Source organism: Mytilus trossulus, chromosome 6, assembly GCF_036588685.1.
Source record: "Mytilus trossulus isolate FHL-02 chromosome 6, PNRI_Mtr1.1.1.hap1, whole genome shotgun sequence".
NCBI lineage: Eukaryota > Metazoa > Mollusca > Bivalvia > Mytilida > Mytilidae > Mytilus > Mytilus trossulus.
The window spans coordinates 86,216,255-86,240,770 of NC_086378.1; the positions used below are offsets into that span (position 1 = coordinate 86,216,255).

General features: G+C 30.9%; 2 protein-coding genes across 2 annotated transcripts in view; both read right to left on the bottom strand.

The window, feature by feature from the left end:
• LOC134722095 (PH domain leucine-rich repeat-containing protein phosphatase 2-like) overlaps window positions 1-7,061 on the bottom strand; it is a 58,928-nt gene extending 51,867 nt beyond the window's left edge. The window contains exon 1 of the mRNA XM_063585565.1: window positions 6,969-7,061. Coding sequence (XP_063441635.1) covers window positions 6,969-7,039 — 71 coding nt within the window. The 5' untranslated portion in view covers window positions 7,040-7,061. The remainder of the gene's footprint in view (window positions 1-6,968) is intronic.
• Window positions 7,062-12,011: 4,950 nt separating this feature from the next.
• LOC134722097 (translin-associated factor X-interacting protein 1-like) lies at window positions 12,012-24,066 on the bottom strand. The gene is made up of 15 exons (XM_063585571.1): window positions 23,909-24,066; window positions 22,670-22,775; window positions 22,071-22,316; window positions 21,630-21,764; window positions 20,770-20,839; window positions 20,043-20,316; window positions 19,567-19,678; window positions 18,167-18,228; window positions 17,174-17,263; window positions 16,697-16,859; window positions 15,249-15,377; window positions 14,662-14,832; window positions 13,888-14,130; window positions 13,348-13,454; window positions 12,012-12,855 (listed from the first exon to the last, which is right to left on the bottom strand). The coding sequence occupies exons 1-15, from the start codon at window positions 23,950-23,952 to the stop codon at window positions 12,657-12,659; spliced, it is 2,151 nt and encodes a 716-aa protein (XP_063441641.1). The 5' UTR covers window positions 23,953-24,066; the 3' UTR covers window positions 12,012-12,656.
• Window positions 24,067-24,516: the final 450 nt, after the last annotated feature.

The following is a 24,516-nucleotide window of genomic DNA, read 5'->3' on the forward strand; positions in this document are numbered from 1 at the left end:
TTGGTTGAAGTGTTTCTGCTGTCCCGTACTAACTGTTTAGTTGAAATTTATAGCGTTTTATTTCAATGAAACGTACAATTTAGTTTTAATTCAAAATACAGAAATTATTGACAATAACTTTCTTGACAAATGAAGTTTGACCTTTGAGGCTTCTTTCTTCTTCATGAATAAGTTTAAAGATTGTCACAGAATTAAGAGTTTTCTGTGAATAATTCAAAAATAATGAAATACAATTAGAAAAGGTTAAAGAAAAATATTCGAACATGTAGTCTAGGCTTCCAATAGAAAAATGTTTATAACTTTATACATTTGTACAATTTTAATTATTTATGACAATTTAACTCTACAATGCTGTCTTTAAAAACAATAAACCATCTTGTGAGTGCATGTATTAGTGCATTGGTACATAAATATTACAAACTTAAAAAATAAATGAGTACAAACCGAAATCTTTTCTGTGATAACTTCAATACTCTAATTTGTACTTTTCTGTTTAAATACAAGGACAGCATTATCCATTTTTTTTCCATGCTAAAAATAAATAAAATATTTATATGAACAAATGTGAGACTTCATTTCTTTTGTACATGCAACAAAATGAGTCATTTGAGGTCACAAGAATTTCAAACATAATTTTAAATCGTAACATTTTCAAGGTTGAGCAAGATTCTATGCCTGATTTGTAAACATGCATTCAGTTTTTCAAAATAGCAATATTTAAATTGTCTCAAAATTCAAAAGAGAGTTTTGTAAATTTAGAAAATTAACAAAACTAAAACTAAAAATTGTTTTTTAAATTTCAATAAAAAATCTTTAGTTCATTTAATCTTGATCAAAGCTATGTAATTTTGAGTAAATAGAATTACCATATATAAGGTCATGATAAACTGATTTTTTTTTTAGGGTTTTGCTTTTAAGTATTTGATGGATATCTTCATAGTTTCATAAAGTCTGGACTAAAATGTGATCAGGGTTAAATCATGATAACTTTTCTTTTCTGTTACCTTTGTTTTCATATTGTTTTGATTTTAAGCGTATATACATAGATTAACACACCTGATTGTTGAAGAGAATCTTGTATGAAAATAAATATACGGAGATGTGGTTTAAATGACAATACTGGCTACAATTTTGATGCATCATAATCATTTACCAGTGAAACCAAATATAATTTCAATAAAATTATGTTTTTTAAGGAAAGATGGAGATATAAAAGATTTCATTTTGTAATTGGTCAAAAATACATTAGAAGGATAATTAATATGAATCACATAAAGTATAAGAAATTTCAACAGAACCAACCAACTACCAGGCCTTTAATAGCTGACTATGTAGTACATGTTTATGTTTTGTTCATTGTTAAAGGCCGTACTGTGACCTTTTGTTTTTTTTTACTTCTATCTCATTTAGTCTCTGGTGGAGAGTTGTCTCATTGACAATTATATCAAATCTGTATAAAATAAGACAAACAACAATGAAATATACATTATTTAGATAGACTGACTTACATGGGGAGTTAACCTATCTACCAGAAACATCACTCTTAAAAAAATATAGATGCACAAAAAAGGACAAATGACAACGGTTTATTCCTTGAATGCCAACATCCTTTGATCTACTGACAATTTACCTGTAAAATAATGTTGGCGTTCAAGGAATAGGTTCAAGAAGTTGTCACAACAAAAGTGTATGCTTATCAAAACAATCATACTAATTAAACAGCGGCACGGGACGTTTGCGCTTTTTCATAGGACATTTGCGCTTTTTTTTGTGGACACTTGCGCTTCAAAACATAGGACATTTGCGCTTTTTAAAAATGGACATTTGCGCTTTTTTTATATATATATATCTATGACTTCCCTCCTCTTTTATCCGGGCTTTAAAAGTTTAAAATTCATTTCATAGCACATTGTTGATATGTGTTTAAAAGTTTATGTACAGCTTAAAGTAAACATTTTTAAAAGAAATAAAATCAAGTACTTTCATCACAATAACAGGTCAGTTTTGGTTTAATATTTGAAGCCCAATGAGTGAACACAGTTTGCTCTTGTTACCTGTCCTGATTGGTACTTAGACCACATCTCAAATAAATGATCGAGTTTCTCCTTCCCACTTCAGTTGTACATTTCTTGTATTCTTTGGAGAGTCCTAATGCTTGATTTTTTCTCCATCAGGCTTGGGACAGATTGAAACGGCAGCACTTCAAGAGAGCTGCTGGAAATACATTTCTAACAACAACCATAACCCGGTCTAGTCTCTATAACTTTAACTGTGTAAATGTAAACTAACTAATGACAAATACAAGTTAAATTTATTCACATAGTGATAACTTCATATTAAGATTACAGGTAGTCGACTATAGGTAAAAAGCGCAAATGTCCGATCAATCTAATACAGGTGAATCAAAATTAAAAGCGCAAATGTCCATAGTATTTGAAGCGCAAATGTCCTATCGTTTTACAGGTAAAAAAGCGCAAACGTCATGTGCCCTTAAACAGATAGGGAAGATCTAATTCATGTTGGCCACATTGTTGATTTTTTTTCCCTTATAAATCTGTTCTTGATCGAATATGGATTCTCTTAAAATGAATGTTTGAAAAGTGTTGCATCAAAAAGTCAAAATGTGCATATTCATTATTGTCAGGAATTTCAGTTAACACAAATTAAACAGCAGCCAATTTGGACTGGATATTTTTCTTGGTAATAATACTACAGTACACCCTGGTTTGCAAGTGTGTCTGAAATTATATTGGTAAGGGGTTTATCAACTGGCATTCACAATGCGTCGGTGTTCTTATTAAAAGGAAGATATGGTATGATTGACATTGAGACAACTCTCCACAAGAGACCATCTAACACAGAAATTAACAACCATAGTTCACCGTACAGTCTTCAACAATGAGCAAAGCTCACACCAAATAGTGGAACTAACTATACAAATCAGTTGAAAACGTCTTATCTCATCAGATGGATGCAAATAGAAATACTACACAAAATGGACGTGGTCAGGTACTTGTATATCCCAACAACAAAAAGACACTTAAGTACAGCCTCTGAGAAAAATTGCAGTTACTGATAGCTAATTCAAAACCACTTACAACTAATAAAAATGAGGCCTCTTTAGACTAAATTCTTGTTACCCTATTTTATGGATTTTCTCCAAACTTTGTAAACTTTGTAGAGTGCCAGCTTGGAAGTTATCAAATTTACTCAATTATTTTTAATGATTTTTAAAGTTTAGTTAATTGTTCAATGAAAATATTCATATAGTTCATCTAAATATGTCTTCTGTTAATAAGCATTTTCATTCCCCAAATATTTTTTCAATCAATAATAGTAGTAAACATGTTTTAATTTTTTTCCTTTCTTTAAATTCACAATAATTTAAACCCTTAAAATTGCTATTTTTTCTTAAAATGTAGTAATTTCATCAAGTTCACTAATTATTTTTACAGTTAAATACTTATAAAAACACCTGTTGTTATTATATAAACATCCATTGAAATATTTTTGTTGGCATTCAAGGAATAGGTAACATATAAAATGTTGGCATTCAAGGAAGACACCATGACAACTAACAACACATAGTTCAGAAAACCTGAGTAATCAGTATGTCATAAAATTCTTTGGTAAATTAACATCAAGGAATAAGAATCTCCATTAGGAAAAAAATAATTCCTTTCAGTATCTAAACATACCTCGACTCCATCAAACAGGACATAATTGACACTTGTACATGCCAAAATAAGGAGAATTATCTTTTTGCAACAACTCAGCCTCCAATCTTTATATATAAAACTTTTTTCATAGACATGTTCATCTGACTACGTTAAAAAGAGACAATTATAATATTGTGATTTTAAAAAGATAAACACTTATTACGATTTATCAAGATGTTAAAAACACATAATGTATTATTAAAAACGAATCTCTTTCCCAGATCATAACCAGTATTTATGCTATTGCACACATGTCAATTTTTATACAATCATAATTTATGGACTTATAAAAAGTTTAAAATTTGATCATTTCTAGATAATTTTGATATTTTGAACGTTTTTTATTGACAATCATTGTTTACAATATATCTACAATCTTTCTACCTTATAAATTTCCCTTTCATTTCATCTTTTACCATTGTTCGCCTGGTTCACTAAACTTTATACCTACCTATTAACAAGGACAGCTGTCGTGCCACCTCATTTCTCCTCTGTCAAGAGTCTCTGGTACCCCATGTTTTAAACACACTCAAACTTAAATGTACAATTTTAAGGCCATTATTTTTTATATCTTTTTAATATAATATAAGATTAAATGCATTAGCTGGAGTCAAAAGTAGAATGACAAAAAAACTGAACAGCAACTTGCAAGGGAAATCAAAATATCAAAGACGACTAATGAATTGAAACAACTGTCAAATTCCTGACTTGGCACAGGCATTTTTTTATGTAGAAAATAGTTGATTAAACATGAATTTATAGCTAGCTTAACATCTCACTTGTATGACTGTTGCATTGAATTACATTTATAGTGCCAACTATGTGCGAGCAAAACAAACAAAAAGAACAATTATGGAAGATAGCAAACCATGACGACTACTGAATACAGGCTCATAAGAAAGGTCATCCAGAAGTTGTCAATGATTGCTGTCTTGTTATCCATTCGTTTGATGTGTTTGAGCTATTGATTTTGCCATTTGATTATAAATATTGAAAACATTCGTAATATGTAGTTGTATTATTTATTTATCATATGAATTTTTGTCTCATTCTCCGCCATGCATGTATTGTGTATAATTGTTGTATTTATATTTCACTGATGCATTCAAAAAATATTGTAAAATTGTATATTCTATAAGCTGTATTGCTTCTGAATAAAGTATTATTATTATTATTATAGGGACTTTCAGCTTTGAATTTTCATCAGAGTTCAGTATTTTTGTGATGTTACTTTTCTCACAATTGTTCATTGTTTGCTGTTGTTGTATAATTTAGGTTGTTGGTTTTTTTTTTTCCTTTATAAATTTTTTTCTTCAGAGGCCTTTTATAGCTTACTGTATGGTTAGGATTTTCTCATTGTTAAAAGCTGTATATGGTGACATAAGATAATTGACATCTTTGTTCTTTGGTCTAAATGAATAACTGTCTTGTAGGCAATAATAAACATCTCCTCAATTTTATATAAACTAAAACAATGTATCCTCAAGTTTATCCAACCTGACCCAAATCAGAGTTTTTGGGGATCTTAAAATCAACAATTATTGTAAATTTACATTCAAGGCGTATCTTCAACATGGTAAAATCCAATCTGTATTTTTGTGATGTTTGACAGAAACTTAAGCAACATGATGTCTCCTCGAACTCATGTATTGATAAGTTGTTAGCAACAGTAGCTTTAAGGGGTAGTGGGTCTGTCCCTCATTTACACACACGTACCCCTAATCCACATTTATGGTTACTTAATACTTTTTACCTTTTCCCTTACCCTCCCTCCCCCCCAAAAAAAGGGTGAATGATGGATAGGAATATGGTCAAATGGTCTTCTTCTGACTGTCAGTAAAAGTTTTGCCAAAGTGGCCTGATCAAGGCAAAATTTCTGCCTCTATCTAATATACACTCATTTTCCAGTGGCAGTCCAAATTACCCCAACCATCATCCCAGATGACCTTTATTTCAAGACCTATCTATTGTATTTATGTTCTTGGCCATGAACATGAATGAGGTAGGGTAGAAGGAGTCCTGATCCCGAAATCCCGGGCTTAAGGTTCATCATAACAAATGGACAAATATGGCCGTATTTTTACCTCAAAAACTACTCTGTGTACAGACTTACCTGTGCTGTTTGAAAAATTTTAATGCCTAGCATCCACTAGATATATAAAAGTTAAATGCATTTTGTGTTTAAGAAAGATAAAATCTTTCTTGGTTTTTGCTGGGCATTTTTTTTCCTTTCTTCAGAAGGTGCAAAAATAAACAAACACCTGCATTACTTTGATTCTGTCCACTCACTGACTCAAATAAACTCTTTAACTCACCTATAGTTGTTAAGATACCTGGTGTCCAGGTCAATTAAGGACAATGAAAACAATACAAACCATTTTTTTACCTGAGGGAGCATCTCATAGTTGTTCCACAACTGTCAATTTTCACACCTTTTGCATGAAGGAAAAAAAATGCCTATCAAAATCCAAAAGAGATTTTATCTTTCTGAAACACAAAATGGATTTAACTTTTTTATATCTAGTGGATGCTAGGCATTAAAACTTTTCCAACTTTACAGGTAAGTCTGTACTCAGAGTAATTTTTGGCATGTAAATACAGCCATATTTGTCCGTTTGTTATGATGAACCTTAAAAACACCAGATCCCAAAATCCCGGACTTGAAAACACAACATCCCGATATACAGAAATTCGGAAAAAAAGAATTCCCAGATCCCGGAAGGGTCAATCCCGAAATCTCAAGCTTTATAAGAAGATCCAATCCTAGAGTCCCGATAAAGGTCCTATCCCCCCTTATGATAGTCCAAATAATTATGACATCTTGAAAGGCTATTTTAATTTTTTCAAACAAAATAGCCTTTCAAGACGTCATAATTATTTGGACAACACTCATGAATGAAATATTAAACACTGGCCAACAATCCATCAATCAATCATTATCAATCTGTTCCACTAACAAACGTTTCTAGTTTACCCTCCCCTTTTCAAAATAATAGATCCCCATTTTGGTTGGTATCAATATAATTAATCCTCATGCTTGAACAAATATCAACTATTAAACATAGCTATACCAGAGACATATAATACATATACATATATTGTATTATATGTCTCTGGCTATACAGATACAAGTCGATTGCCTGCCCCTAGATCATGACTATTTTATAGATGATTCCTTGTATTTCTGTAATATTTTGTGACATTGTATAACAGTTCTCCTTCTTTTAACTTCCTCAACACACATCTTACCAACAAAAAGGATATTGGTGGAAAGTAAGGTGTCTCATTGACAATATTATATCAGATTTTCTTCTTTTCATACTGGTCACGTTTCCCGCAAATTCTATGCTGTAGTTGTCTCCCTTTCCAAACTTTAATGAATTAAAAGTGTGGACACAGATAAGGGCGGATAGTATGAGTGGATGTTTGGCAGTGTGTTATTTTATTTCTTTACCATTGAGGTTCATGTCAAACTGTGTTGCACAAATTCAATGACATCCAACCTGCACTAAACACTTAACCAAGATAATCAAATAATCAAAAAAACAGTCCTAGATTATCATATAATCAAATAATCATGAAATATTTGGTCTGGTTATCAAATAATCACTATAAAACAATAAAAAAACAAACATGAGGAGACAGTCTTATTCAAATCAGGGACGGAGACAGCCATTTTTAAAAGGGGGAGGGGTCCCAACCCAAAGTAAAGGGGAAGTTCCAACTATATGCTCCCATTCAAATGCATTGATCAGCCAAAAAAAAAGGGGGTTCCAATCCCCCCCCCCCTTAGATCCGCCAATGAAAAGTGAATGGATTAGATAGCTACTTTATTACAAGTAATCTTGATGTACAGTTCTAAAGATGCATATCAAATGTGCGTTTGATATGCATCTTTAGAACTGTACTTCTAGATTAATGTACTAAGGAAGCTGTATACAAAGTGATTCTGTTAAAAAAAGATTCATAACTTTTATCAGAAAAGCAACAAACAAGAGTGCACACACTGAAATGTCTCGCCTTCTTTACTAATCTTTGATATTATGTTGATAGTCCTAAGTATAAAGCTTTATTACAACTGTCACATGAACTTAACATTAACCAAGACAGCTTAAAAAAGACTAATGAACCATGAAAATGAGGTCAAGGTCAGATGAACCATGCCAGGCAGACATGTACAGCTAACAATGCTTCCATACATTAAATATAGTTGACCTATTACTTATAGTTTAAAAAAAATAGACCAAAACACAAAAACTTAACACTGAGCAATGAACCGTAAAATTAAGGTCATGTTCAAATAAAACGTGCGGGACTGACATAAAGCTCATAAAATATTTCCATACACTAAATATAGTTGACCTTTGGCATATAATATTAGATAAAAAGACCAAAACTCAAAAACTTAACTATAACCACTAAACCATGAAAATGAGGTCAAGGTCAAATGACATCTGCCCGCTAGACATATACACCTTACAATCATTCCATGCAACAAATATAGTAGACCTATTGCATAAAGTATAAGAAAAACAGACCAAAACACAAAAACTTAACTATAACCACTGAACCATGAAAATGAGGTCAAGGTCAAATGACATCTGCCCACTAGACATGTACACCTTACAATCATTCCATACAACAAATATTGTAGACCTATTGCATCAAGTATAGGAAAAACAGACCAAAACACAAAAACTTAACTATAACCACTGAACCATGAAAATGAGGTCAAGGTCAGATGACACCTGCCAGTTGGACATGTACACCTTACAGTCCTTCCATACACCAAATATACTAGTCCTATTGCTTATAGTATCTGAGATATGGACTTGACCACCAAAACTTAACCTTGTTCACTGATCCATGAAATGAGGTCAAGGTCAAGTGAAAACTGTCTGAAGGCTTGAGGACCTTGCAAGGTACCCACATACCAAATATAGTAATCCTATTACTTATAATAAGAGAGAATTCAACATTACAAAAAATCTGAACTTTTTTTTCAAGTGGTCACTGAACCATGCCGCCGCCAGATCACTATCCCTATGTCGAGCTTTCTGCAACAAAAGTTGCAGGCTCGACAAAAATTAAAATCAGAAGAGAAACATGTTGGATACATTTCTGCATGATGTAGTTTCAATATCTGCTTGCATGAACTATGTGCATGGTTCCATTGCAGTGGTTGTGACATTTCATACTGGGGTTTGTCCACAAAAACTGGATCTTTCATTTGATTTATTAGTAATTTACAAGTACAAAGGAGTAAGTTCGGTAAGGGCCATATTTGGCCCCAATTATAAAGTTCATAGTTACAAGACAATAAATGTTTTAAGTTGCCTTAAAGACATGTTAGAAAGTTAAACAGAACTGTTTTTGTCAAAGTTTAATTCTAACACGTTGATTTTTACATCCAAAATAGGTCAAAATAAGGGATTTTGGTGAAATTTGACAAAATCAGCTAGATTTCAACCAAATGAAGGACCAGAAAACATAGAGCGCAGGTGTCGACAAGCTTAAAATTCAAATATGACATGTGAAATGTCTTCACAAACATTATTTTAAAAGATCTTTGTTGTCGACGCATGCGCTCTATGTTTTCTGTCCAATTATCTATGGAAAATTACCCATTTTCATTGATTTTTTCGTGAAAAATCAATATGAGTACAACTTGTGATGTCAAAATGAAACCAGAAACGTAAAATTTTCAATAAAATGGTTTATACCCTAGCCAGTCAATGTATTAGCTATAATTTATCGTGATATTGGTCGATAAATCTGAATTTGAAATTTACGCTAAAAAAGGAGGCCATTTTAGGACCTTATCGAACATACTCCTTTGATGTCCATAGACAATTGAGCAACCAAATCATCACCACATTATACAAATCTTGGATTTGGCTAGGGTTTATTATTTTGGGGAGGGCTACAACCCCCCTTTTTCACTTGATGTTTTTGGTGGGAATTCAGTCCACCTTTCAATAGAGTATATCGTTATGTTAGGGAAATCATCTGGCTTATAGCAGATTTGTTCCATATTGCAAGAATTACCAACCAAATTGTGACATAATCCAACTTCTTTTGCAGATAAACCATTTATACCCAAAATTTCTGGTTCCAGAAAAAATATCTTATTTTGAACCATATCTAAGCATCAATAATTTTGCTATTCTATATGGTGCCCCATATGGTAAACTAACTCTAAAAAAGACTTCAATATATATCATCATATATAATTACATTTTGTGGTCCCTGGACCAAAAGTCAAGGTCACAGCAGTATTTTCTATCCTGACAAAGGGGACAAAATTTATGTATAATATGATCATATTTCTGGAATATGTGTAATACGGAAATGGACAAGACTTTTCAAAGTCACTAAATTTACCAAAAATGCAATCACAACAGCAACTATTTTATACCATGTTATACTGTACTGAACCGTTCATCAAATTTAAAAGACCATCAAAAGTAGGTCAAGGTCAGACAAACCCTGTTAGACAATCATGTGCAACTTACAAACAGTAAGCTGATCTGGTGCTTTAAGTATCTGATAAATCAAGAGAACTTTACTTTGTCTGCTGAATCATGAAGTGAAAAAGAAAATTCCGGTCATTGAAATATTGTATATTGACTGTGGTTTTGACTGTATGAAAACAAGTATGGATGCTTCAGCTCTTATAGCCCCTAAGTAAATAATATAAATCCTTGTAGAAACAGTATCTTCCACAAAAAAATAGTAACCTCGTATACAAATTTATGAACTAAGGATCATTATGACATGGTTATTTGATTTCACTTTAGGCTGTAATTAGACATCATTTAGATGTTAGACAACATCTTCACTTGTTTTCTTCAGCCTTTTGTTTTCTCTTTTTTTTTTAAGATGGTAGAGATTCGTTATCGCGGGGTTCATTAAAATGGAGTGACCACTACCGAGATTGAAAGTCATTTGATAAACATAAGAAAATTATTGAATCTAGGACTATTGAACAGTTCTGATGTTTTTGAGAGATTGCTGTTGTAGAATATATTCTAATATCATTTTATGTATTATTTTGATTGTTGGTCAATCTTGTCAATACACTCCATTGTATGTGTATTACAATTTACCTTTCAAGTTGTCAGTACATGTTTTTTACCAGAACTTGTTAGAAAGCCTTATTGTAAAATGTTCATGTGTTTAGATCAATTGGACTTGACAAAACTCATGGAATCATCACAACAATCCCTGTCATATTGTTTACACCAACTATAGGTTTGTATTTTAAAAACTGATGGACTTATCAGAGCAATCTGTTAGTCAAAGAATTTACATCAAAACATTTGGGAAAATGATGTAACAAAAACTCATAAAATGTCTGAACCAACCTCAAATTTCTTTAACTTTTGGTGCACTCATTTTGTTAAATAGAGTACACTAAAACTCATGAAATGACATCTCCTTTGTAAAATAGTTTACCATAAAATCTCATGAACTTGTTTATGTACTCCCTTTCTAAGACCCTTCTCTTGGGTTTGCCAATACTAGTCATTTTTAAGTTTTTACCTTAGCATATTGTCCTTGTCAGTTAACCCTATGGCAATTTGTGCATTATTTTTCTGTTGTTAATACAACTGCAAACCAAATATCATTGACCTATCACTAGATGTTTATATTGTTGTGAAAAATGTGACAGTTTTAATCGCAATTATTTAAACTTCATTTTGAAAATTTTTATATGCATTAAACAGGATTTTTCTCAATATCACAAAAAATTAAAATCACATTTTGGTCTAAAATGACAAAAACGCAACAATATCTGAATTTTAACAGTAATCAAAAGTTTCATAGTCAAAAGACCATAATTGAGGGGGCCAAATAATCTTTATGGAAATGAGATGTGCCTATGCTTATACAACTAGTGGTTCCCCATAAACTGAGATTATCACAAACTAATACATTGTTGACATGGCACCACTAGACAGCATAACTCAAGTTGAAACGAAAAAGAAATGCTCCCAAAATCTTGACTCTGGTCTCTAGAATATGTAGCTATGTCAATGTCTGATGACAGTGACTGTCTGATATCGTTACTTATACTTCAATATAAAATCTGGTTGACATGATTGCAAAGATTTGAAGAATTTTGCTACTATGTACAAGGCCTGTTACTAAAAGTATAAAGTGTTGTCTCTTAGACACATTCCCCATTTCCATTCTAAACTTCATGATTTCAAATCACAAAGTATGACAAAAAATTATAAATACTATTCAATAAATAATATTAAGTAGGCATAAATCAAAAGAGCAACCCTTTCTATACTTTTGTATTTCTTAATAGTGTGTTTTCATATATATATACATAAATATAGCACTCAATGTACTGGATATTTTTTATCAAGACTTAATTTTCAGTCAACCTAAATACACTTGTTATTTAAGGAATACAAATTTTGATCAAATATTTGTGTTCATTATTAACTTAGTATACAATGTATTAACAAAATAAAAAGTAAAAATGTTTGGACGGCTTATAAAATAATGAACTACCATATCACAGATTTCTTTCCCTTATTCATGAAATAAATACTAGTAAATGCAAAGAAGTTAAAACATAACTGAGATGCCAAATAAAAACTGAAAATATGGAAGTTCCACTTTTATGTATAAATGTGTACACAAACTATCTTGTCATAGAATGAATTTATTCACCATACTTCTCTTTTCCATTAATATTCTTCATCTTAGTTTTCATTTTATTATTAAGAAATGCAATGAATATTGGTGCTTTACAAATGTTTGTAAAATCATGTAAAACCTAGATGATTCATTCACACACTTAAGGACACCCATCTACTTTCATACAACACACAGAATATCACAGACAAAAAAGGAATACAAATAATAATGTTAAAAAAAATATCATCTTCATTCGGATTTCATAAAAATACTATATATTTAAAACTTTCTCCCCGACCGTCTGACATTGCCATTTTGTAATCGACTAATTACTTTAGATAGTTCTATTGATTCTACTTCAGCTAGTTTATCTGGAGTGGTATCGAAGACCCATAACACATATTTGTCCATTGTCTTATTATCAATTTCAGGGTCTGCTAAACTTAATCCTCTCTTTAATTCATCAACAGACACAGTCCTGGAAAATAAAAGATGATATTTAAATATTATAAATCGTCATTGGTCATACAAATAAATTTTGTGACAGTTTTGTTTCAACGTTTATAATTGTTAAGGATCAAAATGGTATCTAACCTATGTTATATAATATTTTTGTTCGTATTAAAAATGACAATATACTAGATTTGTTTTATGTAGTGTTATATTTAAAATCTATTTTGAAATGATTGGATATCCTTAAATATTGATTTAAATTTGATTAAAATTATTTTTTATTTTAGATGAGCCGTTACCACAGATACATGCTGATTTAGAGTACAGAATAAATTATATTTTCTCTTCTTTTCCTACTTTGTTTCAATAGTATTTGTTTTCATTTATTGGTGAATGAAGTCATGTTCCTGTGTTGGTATTATTGAAATTAAATTCTAAACATAAAATGCTGCTTTATATTTTGTTTTGATTTTCACACCATTAATCTAGGAAACACATTTACAATCATGTGACCTACTTTAAATCTGATAATTGTTGTTTAACATCTTCAGCATAACTATTTCTTTCTTGTTTAATCAATTTTCTAACTTCATCAAGGAATGGTCCAGTTCTTCCTTCATCGTCCTAAAATATCAAAAGTAAGTAATTAAGAGAGATAACTCAATAAGAAGTTCTTTTAAATCTGACATATGAACTAAATTTGAAATAATCTTTTTACGAATAATTCTATATACTGTAAGAGAGACAATAGGGGATACAGAATATAAATTTAAAATGTCAATTTAAAAAGTCAAGCCACAGCTATGACAGAACCACCATCATGTTTACTGACCAGCATATACAGTTATCCTATCTATAGACATCACAAAATGTATTTTAACAAGGTGGATACATCAAAAGTCCAAGGGTAAAACTCTCATCTGATACAGTTCATCAATAAATCAGAATAGTTACATTCTATATATAGAAAATGCTGAATTTCAAAATTGAAAACAATTGTTTACAAATAATTTCAAAATTCAGATTTTAATAAATACAAATGAAACAAATAACAAACCTCTTTAAACATTTCTTGATATTCCACTTTGTCTTTGTCTCTAGCATCTAATTCTACTTCAGCGGCAGAAACTATAGCAACAATCATCTCTGGGTCTATAGTAGGGAAGACTTCCTTCAAACCTTGTCGTAATTCATCCTTGGTAATATTCCCAGGGTTCCCTTTATCAAAGTCTATTTTGTTGAATGTAGCCATTATTTGTTCAATTTGTTCCATTGTACCATGGTAAACTTCTTCATCAATCTGCAATATATCAGATTTATAATTAAAGACCCATAATACATTTTTTATTTGACAAACATGCATATAAAAACTGTACAACGCAAAAGCAGGGGTTAGAAAACATGAAATGTCTCTCTGGTTTTCTTACAACTATAAAAAGCTGCATCCTTAAAATAAATTTTCAACCTGAACATCATGTTCTAGTAAAGAGACTGTATGAATAAAATAATTTATATCACAATGGACAACAATGCATAATATTCTTTTTTCATTGAAATAAATAGAGTCAAAATTTTCACAATCATTAAACAAAGCAATCTTTGAAAATTTACAGTAAGCAATCTTTTCTACAAATCATAGACAGCGCTTATATATATTACAATATACATTGTTCTCTAGGAATGCCTCCAAAAATCTCTAAAAGGATCACAGTTCAGACTGATATACTGGAGAAATCATAAAATCTCTTTTTAATATTGAGGAATACTGTTTGTCAAATTTTACAAAAATAATTTAAAGACTACAATTTTGACCAGCATTTATCATAATTACCTCCCCTGACAGTACACCCTGGAACAATCCAATCATTTCATCATGAGCATATCTTGTGCAGGCATCCTCTAAATTATAGCCCCATTCTATCCTCATCTGTTCCATGGAGAACCTTCGACTCAGATATTCATACAGGAAGTCCTGCATTTTATCTCGTACACCATCTGTTTTCTATAGAAAATATTTCAGTTTTAATAAACTATAGAAGTTACAAATGTCAAAGCTTACATACAAAATATAATTGACTTGTTATAAATGGTTGCCTTTTTACTGACCTTATAGTAACCTTTAACAAATTAATTATGTCTGTTACAGAAACATTTTGCCTATGTCTGGCCTCATGAACTTTTCCAAAGGTAGACAATTATATTTTTATTTTATTGTTGATAGATATAGGAAGATGTGTGCCAATAAGACATCTCTCCATCCAAGTCAAAATTTATAAAATGATGTTGATGTATGAATATATTGGGAAAGGTGTGCTTTTGTTTGATATTTGTATGTTTTTTGAAACTTTTTATCCATGTTGATTATTCCTTGTCAGAAGTATGAATATATATGAAATTATCAAGGGCGATAATCCTTACTCCTGCATCATTTGCTGCCTTTTCCCTCCAAATATCTCTGATGATTAGAGAGCAGTCACGTTTACCAAGTCTTCTGTTCCGTACTTGACCTTCAACTCTTAAGTAGGCTGGAATTTCTGGTCCAGTACCCTATTAACAAAATCAAAAATGGTCAGATAATTAATTCTATGTCTTTATAGTTCAACATAATGACAACAAATCAGTACACACAAAAAATGTATCTTTGATTATTTAAAAATCATTCTGATAACAATGTCTTATTTTTATACTTTTTCAAATCACTGCAATCTATTTGCTTTCCATGTACTGCAGCAACACATTAATATGATGGGAGGATCATTTTTTTTTTTCCTTCAAGCAATTGCAGTAGAATTTCTTTTTCTGTTACACAAGTATTTTATAAACATTTAAACTTTTCTGATTTGGTAAATCTTGTTTTGGTTATAAATTTGCTACATACATGTATGTATATGGCTAAATTAAACACCCAATTTCTAATCTTTGCCTCAGGAGTTTGAATTCAAAGATAATTTTAAAATATTTAATTGTTAATAAAATATAGCACATTTTCATTAAAAATGTCTCAATTTTCTGTTGACAGAAAGTACTTCAATTCATGGAATTTTCGTGGTTTGTGCAACATTACATAATCGTGGGTTTTTAAATTTGTGGATTTTAGTTTTCTAAAAAAAAAAATGAAAAATAGAAACAAAGGTTACAAATTGTCTGGATTGAAAGAAAACATTGACCCTTGTAAAACGTAGTGATCGCACTAATTAACCTGAGATAAAGTGATCAACAGGTTTAAGATTATCAAAGGTGTTAATAAGGCCATTAACATGTCACCTAAAGAAAACAGTTACTTAAATAAATGTTATAAACTATCTTGAAAGGTAAAATAATTCTTATCAAAAGCAAGCCTGGCATGAAATTATTATTTTCCATACATACGAGAATTATGAGGATATAAAATGAACACTTTATCATAGCAAATCAATACTGGAAATAGGACTGTTGTTGATGAAAAATATTTTTCTGAGAATTATACCTATGTTTTTAAAGATTAAATTGATATAATCCTGCCTGTAGTTGCAGTTTATGGTGCATTTGCCCAGTGACTACTACTATAGTATTTCAGATTCAGAGATATTCAATATATTCTCTAAATCTTGATAGTAGTCAAACCTACATGGGGATTTTTCCGTGTCTTGATTTGGACAACAGTTGTTTTATTTCATTGGACACTTAAATTTGTGGATAAAGTCATCCATGAAAACCGCTAAAAGTTGGTTCCCCATGAATGAAAGTACTTTCACAGTATGTAATACCCTTGTACAATTTATATCTTGTTTAGATTGGTTAGTTTACCCCTCATTTTATTTATTCTTTGCTTTGATTGGTAAGTTTAACTTTTGGACAATCTATTGTATTGATATTGGTCAGTTTACCTTTCCATCAAAATACTCAGCTCCGCCTGCATCAGATCCCCCACCAGCAGCAATCTCATTGAGTAAGACATCTACACATTCATTGGTTGATTTATTCTGTGATATTTCCTTCCATCTACCCATACCTCCTTGTAAAATATCTGCACACTTGTCCCAATCTGGCCTAAAATAGTATGAAATTTAATATACATAAGTATTCAAACTTGAAATGCAATTCCTGATGAAACTGAGATTAAATCAGACTGCAATTTATGATAAATGTTGATCATTTACAAATCCTAACATAAATTGTAAACGGCAAATTTAAAACAAAGTTTGATTATAAGTTAAATCTGAATACGATTTTAAGAACACTTTCAAGATACTGGAAATACAATTATGATATTTTCATTCATTAACAGTCACAACTAAGTTTTCACGCTCATCATTAAGGAAATCTAAGTCAAAAGAAAAAGCTTCTACAGAACTTAAACAAACCTTGGTGTTGAGCTTCTCTTCATTGTTTCTAATTCCACATAGAATTCATCTCTCTGTTTTGTAATCTTGGTATGCATCTCTAGAAGGGCACTAAAATTAATGTTAATCACATATTATGACATTCAAGCTACAGATATAAGACATCTTTACTCATAATTCAAAGTATAAAAAGCAAAAAGCATGTGTCAGACAGACTAAAAAAGTACTATTGAAAAAAGCAAAATCATAAAGAATACTGAATACTGAACTCAGAGGAAAATTCAAAACAGAAAGTCCCTCATCAAATGGCAAAATCAAATAATAAAGCACATCACATCAAACTAATGGACAACAACTGTCATATTCCTGAGTTACAATTTATCAAGTTATTCTTTCCAGAATTTTTTTTTACAGTCATTTTACATATTTAAAAAATTCTGTAAACAAGAAGCAAGTCTGTGACAAGTAACAAGTCATCCCTGTCGAGCTGCTTACCAAATATAAAGTTACTATATCCACTACTTCTAGGAAAAGTGTGATGAGAAAATATCTTTTGGATGAACAGGTGTACATTATAGCCCTACTCCTAGAGCGAGGGTACTGGTGCAATGATAAGCTAAGCTTACTTTGGGTCTCAGTCAAACCCCAAGTTTACTGCCTGACTTAATATATATAACTACAAAATATCTTTTGCTAAAATAATATCTGTCATTATGGGGGTACCCTTCATGACTAATAACTGTAAAATTCTTGCCAAATGATGTTAACAGTAGTTTGTGATGAATGACCAAGTATACTTTCTTCATGACAATAAAAAGACAACTGATTTTGAAGAATCAAGTTAATTTTTTTCCAAAAATAACAGTAATGGATAATTATTTGAGAGCTCTGATGAATCACAATAAAGTTTAAACCAATTGAAGAAACACACAATTAAGACAATCATTTTCCTCATATTCAATTAATCTCAACTTCTTCCCCACCCTTTGAAATTAAAAATAAAGAATAACCTACTCATGTTCAGCTTTCAGTTTGGCAAAGTCGTCTTTAGATATAGTATAGTCTTCTTCCATTTTCTGAAAGATAGAGTACATTTTTAATTCTATTGCAATAATGAAAATTTCTTTCTTTTTTCTTTTTTTTTATTGTACATTGTTTTTTACTTTTTACTCTGTCAAACATCTTGCAGCAATATATAATTTTACAAATTTCTACCATCATTGATGTTTTCATGTAAAGGAAGACTCAAATTTGACATATTCCTGACTATATGTCAAGTTATATTAGCATTTTTATTTCACTTCCGTATAAATATGAAAGGTTTAAAAGTGTCTTTTTTCAAAAGTCAATGTATGTAGTTGCATCTACCAAGAAATACTTTTACAGGCTGAACTAAACACTTGTTTTAGGTTTCACTTCTTAAAATCTTTATTACAACTTCTTTATTACAACTGTCACATTAACTTAAACAAGAAAACTAAACATTGACCAATGAACCATGAAAATGAGTTCAAGGTCAGATGATCCATGCCTGGCAGACATGTACATCTAACAATTCTTCCATACAACAAATATAATTGACTTATTGCTTATAGTTTGAGAAAAACAGACCAAAACACAAAAACTTAACACTGATCAATGAACTGTGAAATTGAGGTCAAGGTCAAATAAAACCGGCACAACTGAAATATAGATCATAAAATATTTCCATACACCAAATATAGTTGACTTATTGCAATAAGTATTAGAAAAAAAGACCAAACCTCTAAACCTTAACTTGGACCACTGAACCATGAAAATGAGGTCAAGGTCAGATGACATCTGCCAGCTAGACATGTACACCTTTCAAACATTCCATACACCAAATATAGAAGACCTTTTGCAAACAGTATAAGAAAACAGACCAAAACACAAAAACTTAACTTTAACCACTGAACTATGAAAATGAGGCCATGTTCAGATGACACATGCCAGTCGGACATGTACACCTTACAGTCCTTCCATACACTGAATATACTAGACCTATTGCTTATAGTACCTGAGATATGGACTTATATATATACACTGATCCATGAAATGAGGTCAAGGTCAAGTGAAAACTGTCTAATGGGCATGAGGACCTTGCAAGGTACAGACATACCAAATATAGTTACCTTATAACTTATAATAAGAGAGAATTTAACATTACAAAAAATCTTAACTTTTTTTCAAGTTGTCACTGAACCATGAAAATGAGGTCAATGTCATCTGAAATATGAAGCTTTTAAGAAGTTACCTAACATCCCCACCGCCGGATCACTATCCCTATGTCCAGTTTTCTGCAACAAAAGTTGCAGCTCGACAAAAACTAATAAATAAAGACAAAAAAAATCTACATCATTTCTTTTACAGTTTTCAAGAGATTAAATCCTTACCTGGGATTTGATAGTCAGAGCTTCGAAATCTCTTCTTGGTATAACATCTCCATAATTGGCTACCATATCATTCAGTCTCGTTGTAGCAGATTTCTCGTCAATTCTGGCTTGTCTGTCAGAAAAACAAATGAAATACAACTTTTGTTGTCAATAAACAATTCTTAAGTTATAAACGTTTTCTCTAATATAAATATCAAATTCTTTTACACAGAGAAAATAAAGCAAAACTTATAAACTTAGGCAAAGATAAAATCCTTTTAGTGACATAAGAAAGGTTTATTTCTAAAGACTTATCCATAGTGATGAAAAACTCTTTAACAAGATCCATTGAGCAAGATCAGTTTGGTAACATAAAAATCCATGAATTTGATTTTTAACAAATATAGTGCAAAAGAAGTATGTGAATAAAGATAGGGGGTTCTTAAAATTGACAATAAAAAAAATGTATCCAATATTGTTCTATTATCTCCCTTTACCTGAGAGCTATTTTCATCATCTCTGGGTCATCCTCAACAGCCTCTCCTGACATAGTTGGTTGTTTACTGTCATCAGCCATCTCTGCTGCCCTCATTTCATTAATATCTTCAATTAACATTTTCCTTGCATCACATTCATCCCTGTAACGTCTGTATTCTGCTGCTAGTTCTTCCTGTAGTTTATACACCTGACTGTTTAGATCTCCTCGTTCATTGTTCATAGCCTGTATTCTTTCTTTCAAATTCTTGTTTTCCATTTTTAAATCTGTCATTTCTGTAAGCAAAATTTTATAAATTACTAAAAACACTTAAAAAAAATCAAACAAGCTTGAAGAAATAAGTTTCAAGAAAGAAAAAAAACATTGTCCTGATATCTTTTCATTGTCTAAAACAACATTATGTTAAATTGAGAGATTACTAAATTTAGCTAGATTTTCATTTGTGCCCTTTAATTTTCAATTTGATGCAACAATTTCCTTGAATTAAGAATTAAAACAAAATTTTAAATTTTGTCCTATAAATTCATAATCATATATACATTTTTTAGTTGTATAACTTCATTTTTATATCAACTTATTTTATTTGAAATCTTACAGCTAGCACAGAATTCATTATTGAATATCTAAGAAAATTTGATAAAAAAAAATAGATTTCAACTCTAAAAAATATTCCTCAATTAATAAATAAAATAAAATTACAGTGATAAATAAATGTCTGTATAAATTACCTTGTTTTTCTTCATCTCTGATTGACATTATCTTCTGGTCACATTGTTCTGATACAGTTATTAACATTTGCTACAAAAAAAATAACATTATTTTAAAGAAATCTAAATTTTGTTTTTTTTTCATTTCAGATACATTACTGCTCAGACTATTTGATTCGAAATCAGTAGTATTTCACTTGTTTAACTGAATTAAAGAAAAACAACAATATAAACAATTTCTCATACCATTGAGCTCTGGGCCTGTAGATTTAACAGTTCATTGTGAAGACTGTACCAGTACTGCTAGTAGTTGCCTTTTAGTTTTTAGTGTAAATCATATGTATACTGTTTCATTCCACGCTTTGTTTTACAATTTACTCAAAAATGTAAAACTTAAAATACTTATGTTTCCATCTCTTTTTTTCCTATATTTTTTGTCATAAGGACATAATCAATGAGAATCTGTGACAGTTGTGTCTCCAACGTAGTTAAATTTGACATGGGACCTTGGAGGGTATAGTGAGTGACCATGTAACCTGACATCTTATTTAAAAGGACATGTGACCTTTAAAAATGTTTAAAACCAAGTATCAGATCAGTTTAGAACTGTGAATTTTGCTTAAAAGTGACCTGTTGAACTAAAGCAACTTTTCAACTTAACATTGTGACCTATGCAGAATACCCACCTAAAATCTTAAATTGAAAAACCAAACAGTTGAAAATTAGGATTGTGGAAATGAGAAATTTTGAAAACTTTGGTATACTCCTGACTTAGTGGCTAGAAAGATTTTATTGTCATGGTTTGAATTAATAAATGTTATGACAACCTGACCTATATACATGTACATGTATAATAAATATAAAGCATTTACTTAACTTACTTTTAATGGTTCTAAATCTCTTATCTGTTGTCTCTGATAGGCCAAAATCATCTCATATTCATTTTTTATTGCTGATAATAGAGGCTTATAAGTCTTGAAATCTTCAATCAGATATTCAAATACTTCTCTGTGTGCCTGTAAATAATGGAAATTAACTGAATTAATAAACTGATTAAATATATGCTTTTGAAACAACAAAATTTTGATGCTAGACATGTTATATGTGTAAAGGTTTTATGTTATGAATAATAAAAACTTTTCCCTTCTTTTTCTGAAAAAAAGGTAACTTGTATAATCATGTAGAAGTTAATAAATACACTTTATTCATCACACCTGATTAATTTTAGTTAAAAGAAACTAGTGACAATGATGTATTTTGCATACACAAATCAGTGTCTTAACTGTCTTTTGTTTTATAAATACCTTACTTCTGAAACTTACTTGTAATCTTAGTTCATTTGGCATGACCTCTGTAACACCTAAGGCCCGTAACTCTTTCTTCAAGTAGGTTTCCAATTGGTCCAAGAATCTTGGTTTTGGAATGACTTGAGGTTTACCAAAATCTTCATCATTATATATGACTAAGCTTTTATTTTTGGACAACATCATAGAAACATTCCCCACAGCATGACCACTGGCATGGGCTGGCCATGTGTCCACCTCTCCGGAAATAGTGTCAACATAAGGCTGTAATTAAATATACATTTTAATGTGTGAGCACTATGATAAATGAAAACAAGCTATTTACATTGATAACTGAATTTAACTGACGATCTGGTTTGTATTTCTCTTTAGGAAATTTCTGTAACACTTCCTCATTAAAAACACTGGCTTTTTAAAAATTATCCTTGTCTACTATCAGAATCACAAAGGTAAATAGATATTTTATATCGTAAATATTCCAATTAAACCACACTTATCATCCAAAGAACTTTCCAAAGCAATTTTTTACTCAAATTCCTTTTGTGGCCTATTCTATTATTCATTTGAACTATAAATTATGTGTACCATGGATTGTTTGTTCCAGAAAATGTACTTACCCTCAGAGCTCTAGGGTTAGGTAGAGGATGAGATGTGTCACCAAGTTTATAAGAAGGTCCAGTTAACCCATCAAACTTTGTAGGTGGCATCCCTAATGTTTTGGCCCTATTGATAAAATAAAAAGCATGTATTAGTCGTCACAAAAAACACCAAATGATGTAGACTCAAAAACAAAACATTTAAGGAAAATAAACTTTCAACAGCTAATTTTCAACTGTGCATCATCAAAGCTGAATCTTTTTTTTTTACAGTCAAATTCATTTTTACTCATACATGCACATGTTACAAAATGTATGTACTAATACTCTTATATGTAATGACTTTAACCGCGCGTAACGTAACGCTATACTTTGGTGTTCCATATGTAACGTCACATCCTTGGTAACTTTGTTATGTGTTCTTGTATAGATTATAATACACGTTCCACATGTTATATTTGTTGTCTTGTAAATGCCTAAGTTATTTCATTATATTCCTAATCACAAGCATAAGTTATTTTTTTATGATCAAGTTACAGATACAGACAAAACAATATAACTATATGCTTATTAATACATATTTAAATAACATACAATAATTGTGCAATCAATGAATCAATATAATTCTCCTGCCAATTGTGTACAATGTATCTGATTTAACACTGAACGTCATATATATGATTTCTAACAATATAACCAACATGGGTTACATTTCCATAATTATTAGTTACCTTTTCACCAGATATTATTGTTTTTGTGTTGCCAGTAATGGCAGACATATAGCGATAAGTATTATAGCTAGGTAGGAGTAAAAAAAACAATGAAGATTTAATAAAAAAAACACCTTGTGACTAGTTTGATAGCCCTTTGGAGTATTTTGCCTTTGAGAAGAATGGTCTTTGGTCAACATGAGTCTATTCATAAGTCACAGGGTGCTAACGTGTGAAGTTCGAAAGTGAAAGGTAATATAAACGAGAAAGTGAGCAAATGGACCAAGATTCTTCCATCACAGAAAACAGTACTAACACCTCTTCACCTGCCTCATTTTATGATGGCCTCCTTTTACTCTTAATGTCCCTGTACTTTAGAGTTAAAGTTAGGTGACCGTTATAAATTATTTGTTCCAATATTTGGAAGCCAATGCAAGCAGCAATATAAATAAAAATTATGTTAAGAATCCAAGAAATGGCACTGGTCAAGTCTTTTACCATTTATCTTAGCAAAACAGAACAGAAATCAGAACATTTTTTGCAAAATTACCCATTTAGAGGCGGAAGGCGAGCTACTGCCATTCTTCCGTCCATTTCAGTGGATATATGAAGCAGAAATCAATGTGTATTCGGCATTTATTTACATTCTGCAGGTAAAATTATGGAAAATGGCGTCGTCGTCGGGGTAACAGTACAGTTTACGTTAAGTCGTTATAGACAAAGTTTTATTAATTTATTGACATTTATAAATTAATTTTGGACGTTTCATAAATGTTATTATAAGCAATAGAATTTAATCTAGTTGTATATATTATGACAATAAGAAGAGTTTTTACAAATTATAATATTGCGACATAAAGTACTGAACAGCATCGGATTCATATACAGATTGTCACCGACCAGTTCAATCGTTTATAGCTGGAACTTTTATACTTATATTCCAACTCAACAAAATGCATCCGAACCTTGACTCTAAAGGTTTGCATTTGTATTTCAGGTTTTTCGTGATAATGAAACAATAATTTTTATGATGTTTGCAAGTAATTATGAGTTTAGTATATTTTTTTTCCGCTTTGCGGGTGCGAGTGCTGCTTTGTAACGGCATTGTCACGAAATAGAAGTTCCTTCATAATATAAGTTCCAAATGGAAAAACTATT